The 20,683-nt window shown below is 41.4% G+C and overlaps 1 protein-coding gene across 3 annotated transcripts in view; it reads right to left on the bottom strand.

The window, feature by feature from the left end:
• TMEM185A (transmembrane protein 185A) overlaps window positions 1–20,683 on the bottom strand; it is a gene marked incomplete at both ends in the record, with an annotated part of 33,419 nt that overhangs the window by 5,877 nt on the left and 6,859 nt on the right. For 2 of the 3 annotated variants that reach the window (XM_079728323.1, XM_079728324.1), the window contains 2 exons: window positions 4,673–4,880; window positions 7,046–7,222. In XM_079728323.1, the coding sequence (XP_079584449.1) occupies window positions 4,673–4,880; window positions 7,046–7,222 (385 nt within the window). The remainder of the gene's footprint in view (window positions 1–4,672; window positions 4,881–7,045; window positions 7,223–20,683) is intronic. The other variant, XM_079728325.1, reaches the window with a different exon arrangement.

Here is a 20,683-nt window from a genome sequence, read left to right as displayed (position 1 = left end):
CCCTTCCTTTCTGGCTCCTCGAGGACCCTGTCACATCAAGACATCAATTATGGATTCTTTATTGCATCTTTAACCCCGCCACTCCACGATCCTTCCCAGAAGCACAGAAACATGTTCAACTCATTCCCATTGAACACAAAATAACCCCAAGACCCAGTGAACCCACCCTTCCCTTGATCCAGTACCCCTCCCGGCCCTAGCTCTCTCTTTCCGTTACCATCAAGCTTTGTGAGACACCGTGGACACTCGAGTCCCTGTGGCCACCCCTGCCACTCCAAGCTCCACCCACTGTGGCCCAGCCTCCACCCTCAGGACCACCCGGAAACTGCTTTCATCAAGGTCACCTGATCAGCTCTGCGGGCGTCGGACCACTTCAGCTGGCATCCTACAGGGCGTCTCTGCAGCGTGGGAGATTGCCCTCCACTGCTCCCTCCTCCCAGGATCCCAGTGTGCAGCCTCGCCATCCTCCTGGTCTCTGACACTTCCCTTTCGTGTGCCTTTTCCTCTCCTTAAATGGTGATGCCCCCCAAAGCCTTAAACTCAGCCTCTCTGCCCACTGTAGAGACTCAGACACAAACACACGTGCTTTCGCTCCCTCACCCCGCCCTGGGGTGGGGAGCAGAGCCAGCCTCCACATCCCTGGCCTGCGCGACCTCCTGCTGCTCGCTTCTCCAACCTGTCTCCACCTTGGCCTTCCTGCTGTGGCCCAGAGCCGACTCTCCCTGAGGCACTTCAGAGGAAGCCCTTCTCCCCACTGAGTTCATTACCCCACCCCCCGCACCTTGCTGCCTTCACCCTGTCTCACCGGGAGCTACCGCCGCGGCCTGATTCCCCAAATCACGACACAGGAGGGCAGCCCGCGTTCTGTTTCCCACACCCTCGGGCTCAGGCGCTTGGCCCTATCCTCCACCTTGCAGACTTCTCTAGCATCCCCAGCCCGGCCCCTCGTCCCGACTACTCCTGCCTCCTCGGGCCCTCGTGCTCCCGAATGCCCCACAGGCGGCCCTCCTTCTGGCTCCAGTGCTCACTGCTCTTCAAGGGCTCATCACTGCCCACAGGATGAAAGTCACAGGACGCCACGTGACCTGGCCCAGAGCTGCCCCAAAGTTCCCAGTTCCCAGGGCATTTAGCGACTCAGCATTCTTTCTGAGGCCTCTGGGCCAAAAGAAACACCTAACGGTTCCACTGATTTAAGTCATTAGATCTAAACTAAGTACTTATCCTAAGTAGCCATCTAAAAAAAAATACCTCACATTAATTGAAAGAAAAATATGATGTGTGTGCCATTCTTAACTAACGACACTTAATTCCTAGTAGCACATGTGTGCCTGTTGGCTCGGCACCATTCCTCAAGACACCGCCACCCCCATCACCTGCTCTCCGTATGGATTTTTGCACAGTATTGCCTTCTCATCCCAGCGACTGCCAACAACTTAGACTCTTCCATGACACCATTGAAATGAATGTAGTGCGACCTAATAATAAAGCCGTAAACTACACGGAGCTAGTAGTTCGTAGGGTGTCCCTGCAGATGTCAGGGCTCACTGCTTTTCCCTCAAAAATGTCCGGTATCCCACGGTGCCCCTGTGAGCTCATTATGGTGCCCTGGGAAGCTCAGCAACGCCTTGAGGACTGAGGACTGGACCTTACTCAGCCTAATCCCTCTCTGCAGACACCCTCCTCCCCGGCTCCCTCCTTTACACTTCATGCTCCAGGCATTTTTTTCTTTTTACTGCGGAAAAATACACATAATGTAAAACTTACCCTCTTTGTCTTGACCCTCTTTCAGGGTACAGTTTAATGGTATTGAGTACCTTCATTCACATTACCACCATATGACTGTGGCTGTGACACCATCACCATGTTCCACCTCTAGGACTCTCTGCATCTTGCAAAACTGTGCTCCAGTCATATCTGAGTCACTGGTCCACTCAACATGACAGACTTTCTTCTGCATCTACGGCTTCTTATGTGTTATTTCCTCTGCCTGAAAAATACCATCCCCTTCCTACCTGCACAGGGCACCCTGGCTCACCCGGACTCCTCCTTCAGGGCTCTGGGGGAACCTAGCCCCAGTCACCCCCTAGCCAATGTAGGTACTCCTCCTGGGACACAAGAACCAAGAGGGAGCTCAACTCTTGGCATGTGCTTTCTTCTCGTAGGTAGATTGCCAAGAGTGTGACCGTACTGCATTAGGAAAATATGGTTTCAGGCCCAGTATAGTCCTAGCCCTTGTATATGCTTTTACTTTCTAAGAAACAAAGTTCCAAATTTTCAGTTTTCTTAAACCTCCTCCTCAGCCCTCATGTGACAGTATTTATAGAACTTTCTCAGTGCTTTTCAACCTGGGTAATGTTGCTCACCTGCACAAGAGCTAGGAAATGTGCAGGGCCCTAATGGCTGTCACAACGACTTGAGGGAGCACCTCCGCTAGTGTTTAGTGGACAGAGGTCAGGGATAAGTGTCCCGAAATGCAGGGCACAGTCCTGTTCAGCAAAACATTTCCTATCCAAAATGCGAAGACCATACCCAGCCCCCACTGAGAAACACGGCCCCAAATAGCTAAAATCGAGAATCTTTGATATCGGTGATTTTGTTTAACGTAACCTTTTATAAATGATTTTTAAAGCTTGGTTTCACTTCATTTTGCTCAGATAATAGAGAAAAACGCAAAGCAACAGAGGCACAAAGTAGACAGGTAAGTGTGACTGGGCGGAAATGGTGGCTCCGACCAATACAGGGAATGCAGATTCAGGGGAAGCTGGATAAGGAGTCTGGAGCTCGTGTAGAAATCGGAGTTTACAAATGTGAATTCAGGAAGTGGGAGCACATACGTGGCAGCGGAGGCAGCAAGTATGAACCAGATCATCCAGAGCAAATGTGCACAGTGCGGACAGAAAATGCCCAGGACCAGAACCCTAAGGAACAGCAACATGCAAGGACGCAGGAAGAATGCTTCAGAGAAGGAGCTGAACGCAGGCAGAGGTGGCCAGACTGGTCGAGTGACCACGGGTGTCAGGAGCTACAGAGCGGCCAGCGGCCAGACAAGATGGGGGCTCAAGAGGCGCCCAGATGAGGCCACAGGCCACGGGGAGCACATGCCGGAGCAGGGAACGCGGGGTCCCTGCCGCACTGCTTCCCAGAGCCTTTCTGTGAGGAAGGAAGAGGCACGAGAGGCAAACAGAGGCCTGAGGGGGTATTGCTGCTGCTGTTCTGTCTTCCCTTTCAGATGAGAGAGTGAGGTCGCCAGACAGAGTGGGCCAGTTCAGGAGCAAATTCTTGGAGGACCTGGCAGGGCAGAGGGTCTGAAGCGGGAGGGCAAGTGCAGAGAGGCTGAGAGCGGGCCCCCAGGGCTCCCCTCCCTCCACGGCCGCCCGGACCAGGGCTGAGGAGTCCCTCTCCCCGTGCCAGGCACAGCCGCTCCTGTCGCTCGGGGCCCTGTTCCCACTGGTGCCCCGGGGCCTGGCTCCATCACTCTCCCACTGTGGGTACCTCCCTCGCCAGGTTCACATACCCTGAGCTGCCACCCACCGGCTCCCACTCTCCCTTCGGACCAACTGCGGTCTTCTTCCTCTGCTCTCGACCCACGCAGCTCAACATGGCATCCACAGTGTCCAGTTTCCCCCCTTGAGCCATTCTGGACCCGGCTGTGGGCCCTCAGCTTCTGGGCAGTTTGGCGCACGGGCTTTGGAGTCGGGCTGCCTACAGTGGAACCCTGGCCCTGCCCCTGAATAAGCGGCCAGGAACAAATTCCCTACCCTTTCTGGAAACCAGGGGTGGCAAGTGCAGCCACGTCACGGGGTTGTTGCAGATCTTCAATGAGATCCTACTGCATGGAAGCGCCCAGCCCCAGGCCTGGTACACAGCAAGTGGTCAATAAATATTATCTGCTATTATTTTCATTACTATTATTAGCATTGCTAGTATTGCTTTTTCATTCGTGTGTGTATCCCTTATGTTTAGGCCAAGAGGGCTTGGCGCATAGTAACTACTTGATAAATGCTCACTAAATGAACATATAGGCCCATCAGGATAAGCGAACCAGGGAGGAGGCAAAGTGCTGGTCATGGGGTCTGAGATGCTGTGCAGGTTAGTTTTGCACGTCAACTTGGCTGGGCTGTAGTACCCGGTCATTTAACCAAACAATAATCTAGGTATTGCTGTAAGGGTACTGACTTTAAGAAAAGGAGATTTTCCTCCATGATGTGGGTAGGTCTCATCCAATCAGTTAAAAGGCCTGAAGAGCAAAAACTGAGGTTTCCTGGAGAGGGAGAAATCCTGCTGAGTCTGCAGCCCGCCAGCCTGCGCCATCAATTTCAAACTTGCCAGCTCCTTCAAATAAACCTCCTCATGTGTATATCTATCTGCACATCTACATCTATATCTACATCTACATCTATCCTACTGGTTCTGTTTCTCAGGAGAAGCTGGCTGATCCAGGTGGGCAGGGAAAGACGTGAAGCTGGAAGAAGCCTGATGGCCTCGGTGAAAAACCAGCGTTCTAAGTCAAGAAAGAGAAACGTGATTATTTCCATCATCTTTCGTTTCCTTATACACCATGATCTAGCATTAGTGATCAACCTCTTCCTAACAAAGGACAAGAAGTCTCCATTACAATAACTGACCAAAAGATTTTGCTTTTTAAAACCTTCTTAAATATACGAAAGCTCACCTCCAGTGACCTGTCATGTCGAAAGCCCCAAACACAAGCTGCCACAGACACTGGGGAAACGAAGAAGAGCGGCATGAAGACCAGGAGCCAGAAGTGGCTGCCTCTCTCAATCCTGTCACAGACCAGCACTTCAAACATCAGCAGGAGCAAGTGGATGCCCACCGCAATCAGCATTGCCTTGAACTCCACACACGTTTCCCCTTCTGCTCTAGAAAGGGACAGAAGGAGAAGAAAAACACCCTCAGTTCGGAATCTCCATAACAAGCAAGCAGCTCAGGGCAAATACCAACTTATGTGGATACTAAGGACTGTATTTGTAAATTTGACAAAAGGCAAAGGAAAGTCAGGTAGGAGCTAAATTAACATTCCTCCTTAATAGGCAATCTTTCAAACATCAAAGAACTACTACAGGACAAGAAATGAACATTTACAACCAAACCAGACTTAGACTTTGAACTGAATAAAGATATTCTCAGGAGCAACAGCCACAGTTATTATTTCCTGACAGTGCACATAAACACTTTGGTTCATAACTTTAAATTCAACTACTTCCAAGATTATTTAAGCTGATTGCTTCTACTGCTAAAAACTGACAAATATCCCTTAAATCTCATGATCCCTGTCTCTCAATGAATTAAAAACCATGTAAATCACATTTCATGCAATACTATTAAAATAGCTCTAGTTTTAAGAATAAGTGTGTGTTATATTTCAAGAAAATACAGTAACTGCTGTTAGGTGCTATTTTAAAATGCAAATAAAATTGTGAATGCCTTTTTATTTTCCTTTCTATTCCATTAGGATGAATTGACACCTGCAGATGATACAAGAAGTGCCATTAAAACTCTTCTTTAAATCAGTTAAAGCTGCTTAAGGATCATGCTTGGACTTAATAGGTTAACAATTAAAAAATAATAAGGCCACTAATCAGGAAAATGCTTAACAATGCATTTGCAAGGCTGACAGTGCTTCATTCAAAATATAGATGAACATTTGTGATGTGTCATGTTGGTGATAAATACTTGTAAGTTTAGGACACAGAGAAAATGAGGTCAGTGGTTATTCCTATAGGACCCAACAATTCCATTGGACAGTACTGACACTAGAATGACCATGTCTGTACATTCAGGACATTCAACTATGCACATACAATTCCTTTTCTTAAGGGAATCTTGAAAGGAATCTTAAATTTAACCAACAGAGAAAAGCTCAGAGAGCTTCTAAATAACTAGTGGAACTTAAAATGTTTAGCTATGTAACTTTTCATTCTTTGAGTAGCAAACATTAGATATCTGAAAATACCTCATAAAAAATAAAAGATTTATGGCCACACAGGTAATGCTAAAAAAGAAAAATCTAAGAACTTAAAAAATCTAAGCTACACATGAATGTCCCCCATCTGCCAGGGCTCTTTGTGTAGCTATTTTCAAGTTCTTAGATACGTATGCGGTAACATATTTTACTCGATCTAAATCTCATTTTTAAAGTTCATAACAAAGATTTAAACAAGTTGAGATGGTCCCAACTTCTACACTTTTCTCACACGAGCAGCTGCACGTGTCCCCCTCTTCTCTCCCCACCTGCCTACCCGGCATTTCTTCACTCCTCATCTTCCTGGTGATGGTTTAGAACAGTCCCTCACTCTCAAGTCCCCCCTTTTCCTTTCCAAAGTTCCAAACTTTGTGAGGGAGAGCAGAGAGACTCTTGTGGGCCCCAGCAGCACCAGGCTGCACACCGGAGTGAGCTCACGACAGGAACTTGGACCAGAAGAAGACCATCCAAGAAGAAAGGCGTGAGGGGAGGGGGGGTGAAGGTAAAGGGTATGCCTCTGCCCGGCCCCCAAGGCTCTGCTCTCTTTCACGGCATCTGGGTCTCACCTTTTCCTGTCTCAGGACCTAACTGTTTCCTGGCCAAGCTGACTCCTCCACACTAACAGTCCTAAAACCCCAGGACTAGGAGGTTGGGACAAGGGGAGACCCAGTTCCAGGACTGAGTGGAGAAGGATATATCCCTGATGGCCAAAGCTAGAACTGTGGTTTGTAGAACTGCTCCTACAAACATGATGGTTTTATACGTCCTTGTCTAGCATGGTATAACAGCTCTATATTTTGGATGCATGTTAGATTACTTAAGCTTTTGTAGGCTGGCTAGGAACTTAAGCACCTAAAATAACAGTGCATTTGTTAAAAAGTGGATATCAAACACTTAATTTTTAAAAACTTAGAACAGAACTCAGCTTGCCTATATTATAGTTCTTATAAAACCTCAGAGAGGTAGAAAAGAAAATAGTCCTGACTTTTGATAAAGTGAAAAACAAGATACTGCCCCCCTCGCTCAGAGTAGAGACCAAAAGGTTTTATAAAGCAGTATTACCGATATTGAGGGTTTCGTGCCCAGACTCCAGTTCCAATCGAGGCTCCAACAATGACCATTAACTTCCACAGCCATATTGGAGCAAAGACAGCCCAGTAACTCCACTGAATGATGCCATCCAGACGAAGGGCCAGCAACACAGAGAACAGCAGCAGACAGGCATAGATGAGGAATTTACTAGGAGAAAAGCAAAATGATTAAAGAGGATTCACATTTACAAATATGTGATATTAAAATGAGGAGTAATAACAGCATTGCTTTCTAGCACATGAAAAGAGTCACTAATTCAATAATCATATATCAAAAATTCTATGTAGAAGACATACTGTTGTTAGAGGATAAGACAAATATAAAGAAGACTAAGATAAGTTTCCTGCTTTCCAGGGCTTCCTGGTAGGAGGGAGTCCACACAAAAACATATACTTACAACACAGCATGGCATGTGCCATAATGGTTCTATGGGTACAGTGTGATGGCAGCCCAGAAGAGGAAATATGGATTCTGTCTGGGGGGACTGGGAAGCAGAGAGGTGATGACCCTGGAGCTGGTTCTGGAGGATACATGGAAAGCTGCCAGGCAGGAAAGGATATGAGCTGAGGAAGCATTCCAAGCAGAAGGAACTAGCCATCAAGACATGGAGACTGAAAAAAGTTGACAGGTTCAGGATATGGTCAAGTTCTGTCACTGACTAATTATCTGATTCTATTTTTAAACAGGTAGCCATCTGCCATATTTATATATAGTAATATTTTAGTATATGTATTATCCTTTTTGTGACTGAATTATACATACAAACATACACTCATATTTCACATAAAAGGGACTTCATGAAGAGGATGTTTTCAAAATATTAATTAGAAATTACAATGTTGAGGACTTCTACTTCCAGCTTTGATACAGTAAGAGGGATGGAGTTTTCCTTCCCACCTTAAACAAGAAACTGGACAAAATATATGAAACAACATGTTTTCAGACAGTGAACAACAGGCAGTGAAGGACTGTGATGGCAGAAAGAAAGAAAACAAAGGAGATAAACTCTATCAATGCCCCAGCTTACTGCCTGGAGGCAATTTCCAGACTGCAGTAAGAAGGCAGTTAAAACCCAACCCTATTGACAATTACATGAAATATAAATGGTCTAAATACCAATTAAAAGACAAAGATTGTCAGGCTGGATTTAAAACAGCAAGATAACTATATGCTATCTATAAGAAACCTACTTTATCTATCTACAAAGTGACAGATAGATAATAAGGACAGAAAAAGTTATACCAGGCAAACACCAACCAGAAGAAAGTCAGAGTGACTTTATTAATATCTGTTTTAGTCTTCTATTGCTGCTATAACAAATTACCACAAACTTAGCAGCTTAAAAGAATGCAAATTTATTATCTCACAGTTGTGTGTGTCAGAAGTCCAGACAGGCTTAGTTGGTTTCTCTGCTCAGAGTCTCATAAATGAAATCAAGATGTCAGTTGGCTGGGCTCTTCTCAGGTGACTCTGGGAAGAATCTGCTTCCAAGTTCATTCAGGTTGTTGGCAATCCTGTTTCTGGTGGTTGTAGGGCTAAGATCTTAGTTTCTTTGCTGGCTGTCAGCTGGGGGCTGCCCTGAGGTCCTAGAGTTCTCTCTCTGAGAAGAACATAGGCCTTTACATTCAAAGCCAGCAGCAGCATATCGAATCTTTCTCATGCTTCTGACTTCTTTTGCCATATGGCTCCTGCTTCCAGAGAAAGTGCTATGCTTTTAAGAGCTCATGTGATTAGATTGGGTCCACCTGGATAATCCAGGATACTCTTCCTATCTTAAAGTCCACAACTGTGGTCGGCAGAATTCTAAATATGTTCCCCAAGATTCCTGTCCTCAGTTATTCAGTCAAACACTAATCTACATACTACCATGAAAGGACTTTGCAGATGGAATTAAGGGTACTAATCAGCCAACTTTAAAATATGCAGATTATCCCAGATTATCCAGTTGTGTCCAATGTAATCATATGAGCCCTTAAAAGCAGAAGAGGAAGGCATACAAGTAAGTCAGAGATGTGGCAGAAGAGGAGAGATAAGGCAGAAGCGGAAGTCAGTGAGATTCCAAAAGTGAGAAGGACTCCACCTGCCTTTGCTGGCTTTGAAGACGGAGGAAGGGAGTCATGAGCCAAGGAATGCAAGCCAACTCTAGAAGCTGAGAATAACTCCTAGCTGACAGCCAGCAAGGAAATGGGGTCATTAGCCCTACAACCACAAGGAACTAAATTCTGACAACAACCCAAATGAGTTTGGAAGCAGATTAATCTCCAGAGCCTCAAGAAAGGAACAGGGCCCTGCTGACACCTTGATTCCAGCCTTGTGAGACTCTAAGCAGAAGATCCAAGTGAGCCATGCTGTACCTGTACTTCTGACCTACAGAACTATGAGATAATAAGTTTGTGTAGTTTTAAGACACTAAATCTGTGGTAATTTGTCATGGATGCAATAAAAACTAATACTGTAACCTTAAAGACATCTGCAAAATCCCCTTTACCGTGTAACATAACATATTCATAGGTTCCAGGGCTTAATGGCCTGGATGTCTCTGGGGGAACCATTCTCCCCACCACAATATAAGGTTAAGATATATATATATATATATATATATATATATATATATATATATATATATATATTTTTTTTTTTTTTTGCGGTACACGGGCCTCTCACTGCTGTGGCCTCTCCCACTGCGTAGCACAGGCTCTGGACGCGAAGGCCCAGCGGCCATGGCTCACGGGCCCAGCCACTCCATGACACGCGGGATCCTCCTGGAACGGGGCACGAACCCACGCCCCCTGCATCGGCAGGTGGACTCCCAACCACTGCGCCACCAGGGAAGCCCTAAGATATATTTTTGAACAAGGAATATTACCAGGGACAAACAGGAGCATACATAATGATAAAGAGGTGATTTGTGTTGAAGGAGGATCTAACAACTATAAATATTTATGTACCTAATAGCAAAGCTTCAAAATACACGTAGAAAACATTAATAATTAAAACATTAAGGAGAAACAGAAAAATCCACAACTATTACTGGAAATTAACACTTTTCTCTCAGTAACTGATAGAACACATAGAGAATTACTAAGGATATACAAATTTGTAATAACACTATCAACCAACATGACCTAATTGATATTGATAAAGCATTCCTCCCAACAACAGCAGAATACAAATTCAAGTGCAAATTCGGGTGCACATGGAACATTCACCAAGACAGACTGAATTCTGGGCCATAAAACAAGCCTCAACAAATGTAAAAGGACTGAAATCATACAAAGTAAATCTCTAAGCACAATGAGATTAAACTAAAAATCAATAACATAAAGATATTTGAAAAATTCTCAAAATACTTACAAGTTAAACAATACTCTTCTAAATAATCCATAGATAAAAGAAAAAAAACGCAAGGAAAAATTTTAAAATTCTGGACTAAATGAAAGTGAAAACACAACATACCAAAATATGTGGGATATAGCTAAAGCAATACTTAAGAGGAATTTACAGCATCAAATGCTAAGTAGAAAAGTTCTCAAGTCGACGATCTATGATTCACCTTAAAAAACTAGGAAGAGAAGGAAATTTTTTTTAAAATGGATGGAAGTAAATAATAAATATACACACATATATCAATGAACTACGTAAGAAACATGTTAGAGAAAAATCAATGAAACTAGGGACTTCCCTGGCAGTCCAGTGATTAAAACGTCGCCTTCCAGTGCAGGGGGTGCAGGTTCGATCCCTGGTCGGGGAGCTAAGATCCCATATGCCTTGCGGCCAGAAAGCCAAAACATAAAACAGAAACAATATTGTAACAAATTCAGTAAAGACTGTAAAAATGGTCCACATAAGAAAAAAGAAATCAATGAAACTAAAAGCTGTTTCTCTGAAAAGATCAAGAAAATTGGTAAACCTATACCTAGAGTTATCAGAAAAAAAACAGTAGACACAAATTACCAATACAAAGAATGAAAGCAGGGATATCACTACAAATCCTACAAACATTACAGGGATTAGAAGTGGTTATTATGAACAACTTTATGCACATAAATTTCATGAAATAAAGACATTATTAAGGTTCACACAAGAAGAAATATTCATATTCCTATATCTATTTTAAAAACTGAAATTGCAGTTGGGCTCCTTCTCACAAAGAAAATGTCAGGGCCAGACAAAATCTACCAAACACATAAGGAAGAAATAGTACCAATTTTTCACAAACTCTTGCAGAAAAAGATGAGAGGGGAACATTTCCCAGTGTGTTTTATGAAGCTAGCATTACCCTGATACCCAAACCTGACCAAGAAAGAAAACTACATACCAGTATCCTTCACGAAGACAGGTGCAAAACCCCTAAGAAACAGGATATTGAATCCAGCAATATATAAAAAGGATATTACATTATGATTAAGTGTGGTTTGATATTACATTATGATTAAGTGTGCTTTAGCCTGGATTGCAAGTTTCACTTAACATTGGAAATCCATTAATGTAACTCACTGTATTAATAGAATGAAAAAGAGAAGCCATATGATTATTCAATAGTTCCAGAAAAAACATTTGACATAATTCACTACTCACTCAAGATAAAAGCTCTAAACTAATTAGGGCTAGAAGGGTATCTAGAAAAAAACCTAGTTAAAATGCTTAATGGTTAAAGACTAAATACCTTCCCCCTAAGACTGGAAACCAGGCAAGTATGTCCACTTCAATACATCTATTCAACATTGTACTGGAGGTCCTAGCCACAAATATAATACAAGAAAAAGAAGTGAAAGGGATAAAGATTCAAAAGGAAGGAGTAAATCTGATATTTGCAGACAACATGATGTCTATGTAGAAAATCTTAAGTACTCTACCAAAGACGCTACTAAATCTAATAAGTGAATTTAGCAAAAGTTGCAGAATACAAGGTAAATATACCAAAAAATGTACTGCATTTCTATATGCTAGCAATGAGAAAATGGACACTTTTAAAAAAAAAAATCTATCATTTACTGCAACTTTCTTGATTTAATTTAAAATTAAATTTCTTGATTTAATTTAAAATTAACAGTTTATGAAAAACTACCATTGACAACAGTATCAAAATATGTAATACTTAGAGATAAATTTAACAAAATATGTGCAAGACATACTCTGAAACCTAACATTAAAGAAGATTATTAAATTAAAGAACATTAATTTAATTAATTAAAGAACTTTTCTGTATCTCTATCTTTGGGTGGTGCTTACACAAGTGAATGGGTTTATCAAAACTCATAGGACTGTGCACTAAAAAATGGTAAAATTTACTGCATGTAAAACATACTTCATACTCCAAAAAATTAAAGATCTAAATAAATGGAGAGATACACCATTTTTATAGATTAAAAAATTCAATATTGTTAAAATTTACATCCTCTATTAGTTTCCTATGGTTGCTATAACAAATTACCATGAACTTGATGGTTTAAAACAATACACATTTATTCTCTTATAGTTCTGCAGGCTAAAGGTCCACAATGGGGTTCACTACATTAAAACTAAGGTGTCAGCAGGGCCATGTCTCCAGAGACTAGGAGAGAATCCATTCGTTGCCTTTTCAAGTTTCTAGAGCTGCATTCCTTGCACTACTTTGGGCCCCTTCCTCCATCATCAAAATCAGAAGGGCAGCATCTTCAAATCTCTTTCTCTGCCTCAATCGCATTGCCTTCTCCTCCTAATAGTATTTCCTTCTGCCTCCCTCTTATATGGAAACCCTTGAATGCATTTAGGGCCTGCCTGGATAATCCAGAATACTCTCCCCATCTTAAGATCTTTAACTTAATTACATCTTTTGCCATATAAGATAATATTCACCTTTTTGCCACAGAAGGTAATATACACAGGTTCCATGGATTAGGAAGTAGGCATCTTTGAGGGACATTATTTAGCCTACCATACTCATCAGATTATTCAAAAGATTCAATGCATGTAGTCCCATTTTTGCTTCTGTTTCTCCTGTCTGAGGAGACATATCCAAAACAATATTGCTAAGACTGATGTCAAAGAGCATACTGCCTATGTCTTCTTCTAGGATTTTTATGGTTGCAGGTCTTACATTTAAGTCTTTAATCCATTTAAGTCTTTAATCATTTCTGTATATGGTATGAGAAAGTAGTCTAGTTTGATAACATCTTACACTGTCAGAATGGCTATTATAAAAAAAAAGACAACAGATAACAAGTGTTGGTGAGGATGTGAAGAAAAGGGAACCCCTGTGCACTGCTGGCAGGAACATAAATTGGTGCAACCACTATGGAAAATGGTATAGAGGTTCCTCAAAAAATGAAAAATAGAACTACCATGTGATTCAGCAATTCCACTCCTGGGGATTTATCTGAAGAAAACAAAAACACTAATTCAAAAAGATATATGTACCCCTATGTTCACTGCAGCCTTATTTACAGTAGCTAAGATATAGAGGCACCCTAAGTGCCCATTGATAGATGAATGTTTAAAAAAGATGTGGAGTGTGTGTGTGTGTGTGTAATGGAGTATTACTCAGCCACAAAAAAGAATGAAATCTTGTCATTTGTGACAACATGGATGAACCTACACGGTATTATGCTAAGTGAAATAAGTCAGACAGAGAAAGACAAATACTGTATAACTGCATTTATATGTGGACTCTAAAAAAGCAAATTAACAAACATAACAAAACAGAGTCATAGATACAGAGAATAAACAGGTGGTTGCCAGAGGGGAGGAGAGGAAGGGAGGAGAGAAATAAGTGAGGGAGATTAAGAAGTACAACTTACAGCTACAAAATAAATGAGTCATGGGTATGAAATGTAGTGTGGGGAATATAGTCAAAAATAATATAATATCTTTGAATAGTGACAGATGGTAACTAGACTTATTGTGGTGATCATTTAAGAATGTATAGAAATATAGAATCACTATGTTGTACACCAGGAACTAACATAATGTTGTAGGTCAATTATACCTCAAAAACAAACAGACCAATAGAAAAAGAGATTAGATTTGTGGTTACTGGAGGTCGGGGTTAAGGGAGGGGGAATTGGATGAAGGCAGTCAAAAGGTAGAAACTTCCTGTTATAAAATAATTAAGTATTAGACAAGTATTTTACAACATGATAAATGTAATTAACACTGCCGTATGTTACACATGAAAGTTGTTAAGAGAGTACATCCTAAGAGTTCTCACCGCAATGAAAAATATATTTTTTCTTTTTCTTTTATTTTGTATCTATATGAGATGATTAATGTTCATTAAACTTACTGTGATAATAATTTCATGATGTATGTAAGTCAACTCATTATGCTGTATCTAAACTTACACAGTGCTGTATGTCACCTATATTTCAATAAAACTGGAAGAAAAAAACACACAATAAAGCAAGGCGCAATAAAGTAAAGCGCAATAAAACGAGGTATGCCTGTATGCATTTAAGGTTCCACCATGTCTTTTCATGGCTTGATAGCTCATTTCCTTTTAGTGTTAAACAAGATTCCACTGGAATAAATAATAAACCACAGTTTATTTATCCATCCACCCATTGAGGGACATCTTGGTTGCTTCCAAGTTTTGGCAACTATGAATAAAGCTGCTATAAATATATAGAAAAAAAAGATTCAGTGCAATGCCAATGAAAATCCAAGCAGCCTCTTCTGCAGAAATGGACATACTTGTTCTAAAAATTATATGAAAATGCAAAAGACCTCAAATGGGGCAGAACAATTGTGAGAAAGAACAAAGTTGGAGAAACTATACTACATGCTTATACTGCATGTTTTCATGGCTTACTATAGAGCTACAATAATCAAGACAATGTACGATTAGCATCAGGAGAGACACAGAACAGAATAGAGTCCAAAAACATACCTGTACATACATGGTAAAAGGTGCCAAGGCAATTCAATAGAGAAAGAATTGGGCTTCTATAAATGGTGCTGAAACAACTGGATAGATGGGAAAAATGAACCTAGACTCTTAACCTCATAGCATATGACAATCGTTGCTAAGGAGGTAGAGCAAATGGAACCCTCATATATTGCTGATAGGAATGCAGTGTAGCCACTTTAGAAAGCACTTTGGTAGTTTCTCATAAAGTTAAGTATACCCTTACTCTACAGCCCAGCAATCCCATACCTAGGTATTTACTTAAGAAAAAGGAAAACATATGTCCACACAAAGACTTGTGTTCAAATGTTCAAAGCAGCTTTATTTATAATAGCCACTGGAAACAACCCAAGTGTCCAAAAACTGGTGAATGGTTAAACCAACTGAGGTATGTCTATTCAAATGGAATACTAATCAGCAGGAAAAAGGAACAAACTAGGGATGCATGCAACAACATGGATAACCTCAAATGCACTATGCTAAGTAAAATAACTCAGACTGAAAACACAACACACTGTATGACTCCACTTATTTGACATTGTGGAAAAGGCAAAAGTATAGATACAGAAAACAGATCAGTGTGATTACCTGTGGCTGTGTTGGGGGAAAGGAAAAAGGACACGAGGGAAGATTCTGCTGTGACAGAACTTTTCTGTGTCTCTGTCTTTGGGTGGTGCTTACACAAGTGAATGGGTTTATCAAAACTCATAGGACTGTGCACTAAAAAATGGTAAAATTTACTGCATGTAAAACATACTTCAATAAACCTGGCGTATCTATTGATCTACCTACACATATACAACTTCCATGGCTAACATTTACTGGCTATTTATGGAATGTCAGGTAATGCCACTTAAGCCTCACAACAACCCTATGAAGGAGGCACTTTCCCTATTCCCATTTTACAGATGTGAAATGAAGGCTTCGAAGTTAAATAACTTGTTCAAGCAGCTAGAGGCTCACAGAGCTGAGATTCAAACTAAGATCTATTTGACTCCAAAGTCCTTTGAATTGAGTACTATACGATACTCACTTTATACTAATAACTCAACATTCCTGGAAAAGCATCTGGATAGATATACACTGAGGTCTAACCATGCTCTCCAGTGGAGAGGATTAAGGACAGTCTTTACACTCTTGCTTATGATTGCTGATTTTTCTGCAAGGTACATATACTACTTTTGTATTATGAGAAGTAACATAAGAAACTTCAACTGGAAAAAAAGAGGGAGGTTTTAAGGAGATGGGACTCACAAAATTCAACTCAGAAGCAAACCTCCAAGAGTGTAAACAATGGTGGGAGGACCATCAGATTTGGAGAGATTGCTAACTAGAGTGTCTATATAGCCTTTTATTAGCATACTAATACTTTCACAGTATTCTCCGCTACAAAATCAGGGTAATATGTACCCCATAAGGTGGCCGTGAATATAAGATGAATATGAAAAGTGCTTTAGGCAAAGCATTAAATTGGTGGTTCTCAAAATTTTTGTGTCAGGACTCCTTTACCTTCTTAAAAATGACTGAGGACTCTAAAGAGCTTTGTTTATATGGGTTATATCTACTGCTATTTACTGTATCCGATTTTAAAACTGTTATTTAAAAAATATTTATTAGTTCATTAAAAATAATAATAAACACATTACATATTAACATAAATAACATAATTTTAAGGAAAAAAACTATTTTCCAAAATTGTTTTTAGAGTTTTACAATTTTTAAAAAATGTCTGGCTTCATAGCAGACATCTAGATTATATCTATATCTGCATTCATTCTGTTGAAGTATGTTGTCTGGGTTCAAGCATATGGAGAAAAAGGCTGACATCACAGAGATAGGTCGTCAGAAAAGAACTGAGTATTTTAATTGCTCTTTCAGATAACTGGATATTTTTCTTCGACAGGACACCAAAAGTCAACAAGTGGTAGTTCCTTGATGTGGAATCTGAAACGCTATCAAGGACCTTTTTATTTTTATTTTTTGGCCACACCTCGAGGCTGACGGGATTTTAGTTCCCAGACTAGGGAATGAACCCAGACCCTAGGCAGTGAAAGCACCGAGTCCTAACCACTGGACCACCAGGGAATTCCTTCAATGAACTTTTTGTAGTCTGCTACCTTAAAATCCACTGGTCTCTCTTGCACTTTGAATGAATCTTTTATCCCTGCATGATTATAACGCCAAATACGTCGACCAGAAAATATTGGTTCACTGAGTAATGAAGATCTTTAAATGCTGACACACTTCACTATACAATAGCAACAAAAAATCACATTAGTTAATATCACAACCCACTTCATCAGAAATCTTTTAAGTTTTGGAAGGCTGTCAAGCTCATGGTGGTGAACACAACTTTTCAGAAATTTGGGTTTTCCCTTGAAAGCTCAAGTTTTACCAAGCAAAGCAGAAAACACCATCAGTTGTTTTCCTCGAAGTAACAGGTTCACTGGCATTTCTGAGCAAACGTCTGTCAAATACCCTAGTACACTTAGCCAAAATCTTGTCTGTTAGCTGTCCTTCCAGGTAAAAATGGCGTTCCGTGAAAAAAGCAGCTCGCAACCTGGGTGCATGAGTGCTTTCCCTTGACTCAACGAGTACACTTCAGTGTACAGCAGATGGCCTTTAGACGTCCTTCCTATTTCATCACCCGGAATATTAAAATAGCTGTGTACGCAAGGGTCAAGACTGAATGAGACTGGTATTTTTTCTGCTTTATTAAGGAGATTCTTAAGTGAAGCAGACTTCTTTAACCTGCAAGCACACTATGAAGCATCCAATGACAATGAGTACGGAATACGATTTCCTGGCACCAGCTTGATTTGTGCTCAGTTTACCCGCCACAGTGCAAATGTCAACCCAGAGAAAGAGGCTGAGAACATCTTAGTATTATTATGAAAATAGTTCTGACCTCGCAGACCCCTGGAAAAGTTCTCAAGGCCCCAAGGGGGTCTGTGAAAAATAGTCTGACAACCACTACACTAAATACATGTTAGTTATGATTACTCATGCTCAGAAACAAGGGGAGGCTTTTACAAGCTGCTACAAAGAAAAAGAGAGCTACCACTGAAAGATGGCAAGAGAAGAATGACTTCGTTCCTAGACTTCGGAGAAGAAAAGGGCTTGAGGGGGATCACGAGCTAATAGAAATGGAGTGATCACCACAAACAGAGAGTTACCAGCCAAGAGGACTTTTTCTCTCTGATAGCAAAGGGGGATATCACAAAATCTAGAAAATCAGAACCAATTTGTCAACCAAAGCCCTCGGCTACACACATCATTACCAGAAACAATGGACTGGAAAACAGAAAGGACCTTTAAAAGAAAAAAGTGGGGGGAGAGTAAACCCTGTAAGCTAAATTCATTATCTTCCCTAAAAGAGTTCTCTTATTTAATAGAAGAAAAGAGTAGTGGAAATAATAAAATTTTAAATGTTGGAAAAGTGAGTATTTTATGATTTTTGACATAATTTAAAGGGAAATTAAGAGCTCTGGGTCTATTACATAAAAATTAAAAATATAAAGGAAGCAAGATGAACTTACAAGAGGAAAAATAACAGTACAAAATATAACTCCTTCAAATACTGGTGTTGGAAAAATATAAAGAGGATAAAGTATCCTGGTATTAGTTTTCTACTGCTGTCATACAAAATTAGCACCAACTTAGTGGCTTAAAAAGCACAAAGTATCTTTACAGTTCTGAATGTCGAAAGTCTGAAATGGTCTCACTGGGCGAAAATCAAGGTGTCACCAGGGCTGTGATCCTTCCGGAGGCTCTAAGGGAGAATGTTTCCCTGTCTCAGCAGCTTCTAGAGGCTGCCTCATAGCTTGCCTCATGGCCCCCTGCTCCAGTTTCAAAGCTCCAGCACTCCTCCCCACATTGACTCTCTCTGACCTCCTCTTCTGCCTCCCTCTTCTACATTTAAGACCTGGGATTATGGACCCAGCCGGAGAATCCAGAATAATCTCCCTGTTTTCAGGGCAGCTGATTAACAACCTTAATTCCAGCTGCTACCTTAATTTCTCTTTACCGTGTAATGGAACATATTCCCAGGTTCGAAGGATTAGGATGTGGGCATATTTGGGGGAGGGGTGTCATTATTCTGCCTATCACAGGCCTAAAATAAGAAAGGTCACTTACTGGATTAAAAAATAAAATCTAAATCTGTTGCAGTCAAGACTCACTGTTGCAACCAATGACAAAAGTCAAACCAGGGGCTTCCCTGGTGGCGCAGTGGTTGAGAGTCTGCCTGCCGATGCAGGGGACACGGGTTCATGCCCCGGTTCGGGAAGATCCCACATGCCGCGGAGCGGCTGGGCCCATGAGCCATGGCTGCTGGGCCTGCGCGTCCGGAGCCTGTGCTCTGCAACGGGAGAGGCCACAACAGTGAGAGGTCCGCGTACCGCAAAAAAAAAAAAAAAAAAAAAAGTCAAACCAATTACAAGAAAGGAGATGACACAGGTTTATTGTGACTGAGTAAGGACAAGAGAAGCAGTTTACTAGGACAGTAATTTGATCAATTAGATTTCAAAACAAAAAGCATTAAAATGACTAATAAAGAAAATCTAAATAATGAAAATCTAACAACATGACCATAGAATATGGAAATAATCTGACAATATTTCTTGTACAAATATACAGAGATATTTTCATTGTGGGCTTCTACATGCTACTATTAAATCATGACAGATAAAGCAGACGAAGTTCCTAAGGAAATTATGGAAATGAACGCTAGAGTAGATAAAAATAGCATGGTTCTATCGAAGCAAACAAAATATGCTTTCTTTACATGTATACAGATTTTTTCCAGAGGGAAAAAAAGGATCATGGGGCACCAATACAAAATACACACAAATCTATCTTAAAACTTTAAAAACTGTTTGAGCGTGTGGGAAAGAAACAGTCTCTGCCCTGAAGATGCTCAAAGACTAACAGGAGCAGAGGGGGATCAAGCAACTATATACCATGGCAAACTGGGACATGGAAGGTTCATTTCCCTGGGAGATCTGGGAAAGGAGGTGGGGTTTGGGGATAGGGAATTCCAGAAAAAGGGAAGAAGATTTTTTAAAGCATGAGACAGTCTTTTGTACCCCAGGAGACTAGAACACGTGGAGTACGTTCTGTAAATCTTGGGGTGTGGAGTGCTGGGGAGACAGGAGAAAAGGCACCAGAGGAAACAAGGGAAAGGTAGAATGGGGGATTTGAATATCAAGGTAAAGTCCTTAGAATTTATTACTAGGCAATAAGGGGCCACTGAAGACTTTCTGAGCAAAAGAGTGACAGAAGGTAGAGAAGAGTGTAGGTTGTAGTTGGTAGAGACTGGAGGCAGAAATTCTACACAAGTCATAATAAACTGACAAAATAGACTGAAAATTGCCTAACCTGGGACTTCCCCGGTGGCGCAGTGGTTAAGAACCTGCCTGCCAATGCAGAGGACACGGGTTCGAGCCCTGGTCCGGGAAGATCCCACATGCCGCGGAGCAACTAAGCCTGTGCGCCGCAACTACTGAGCCTGCACTCTAGAGCCTGCGAGCCACAAGTACTGAAGTCCGCATGCTGCAACTAGTGAAGCCCACACGCCTAGAGCCCATGCTCCGCAACAAGAGAAGCCATCGCAATGAGAAGCCCTCGCACCGCAAAGAAGAGTGGCCCCCGCTCGCCGCAACTAGAGAAAGCCCGCACACAGCAATAAAGACCCAGTGTAACCCAAATAAATAAATAAAATA

This window comes from Hyperoodon ampullatus, assembly GCF_949752795.1.
Source record: "Hyperoodon ampullatus genome assembly, chromosome: X".
NCBI lineage: Eukaryota > Metazoa > Chordata > Mammalia > Artiodactyla > Ziphiidae > Hyperoodon > Hyperoodon ampullatus.
The sequence above is the reverse complement of the archived record's forward strand: the minus strand, read 5'-3'. Positions and strand labels throughout refer to the sequence as shown.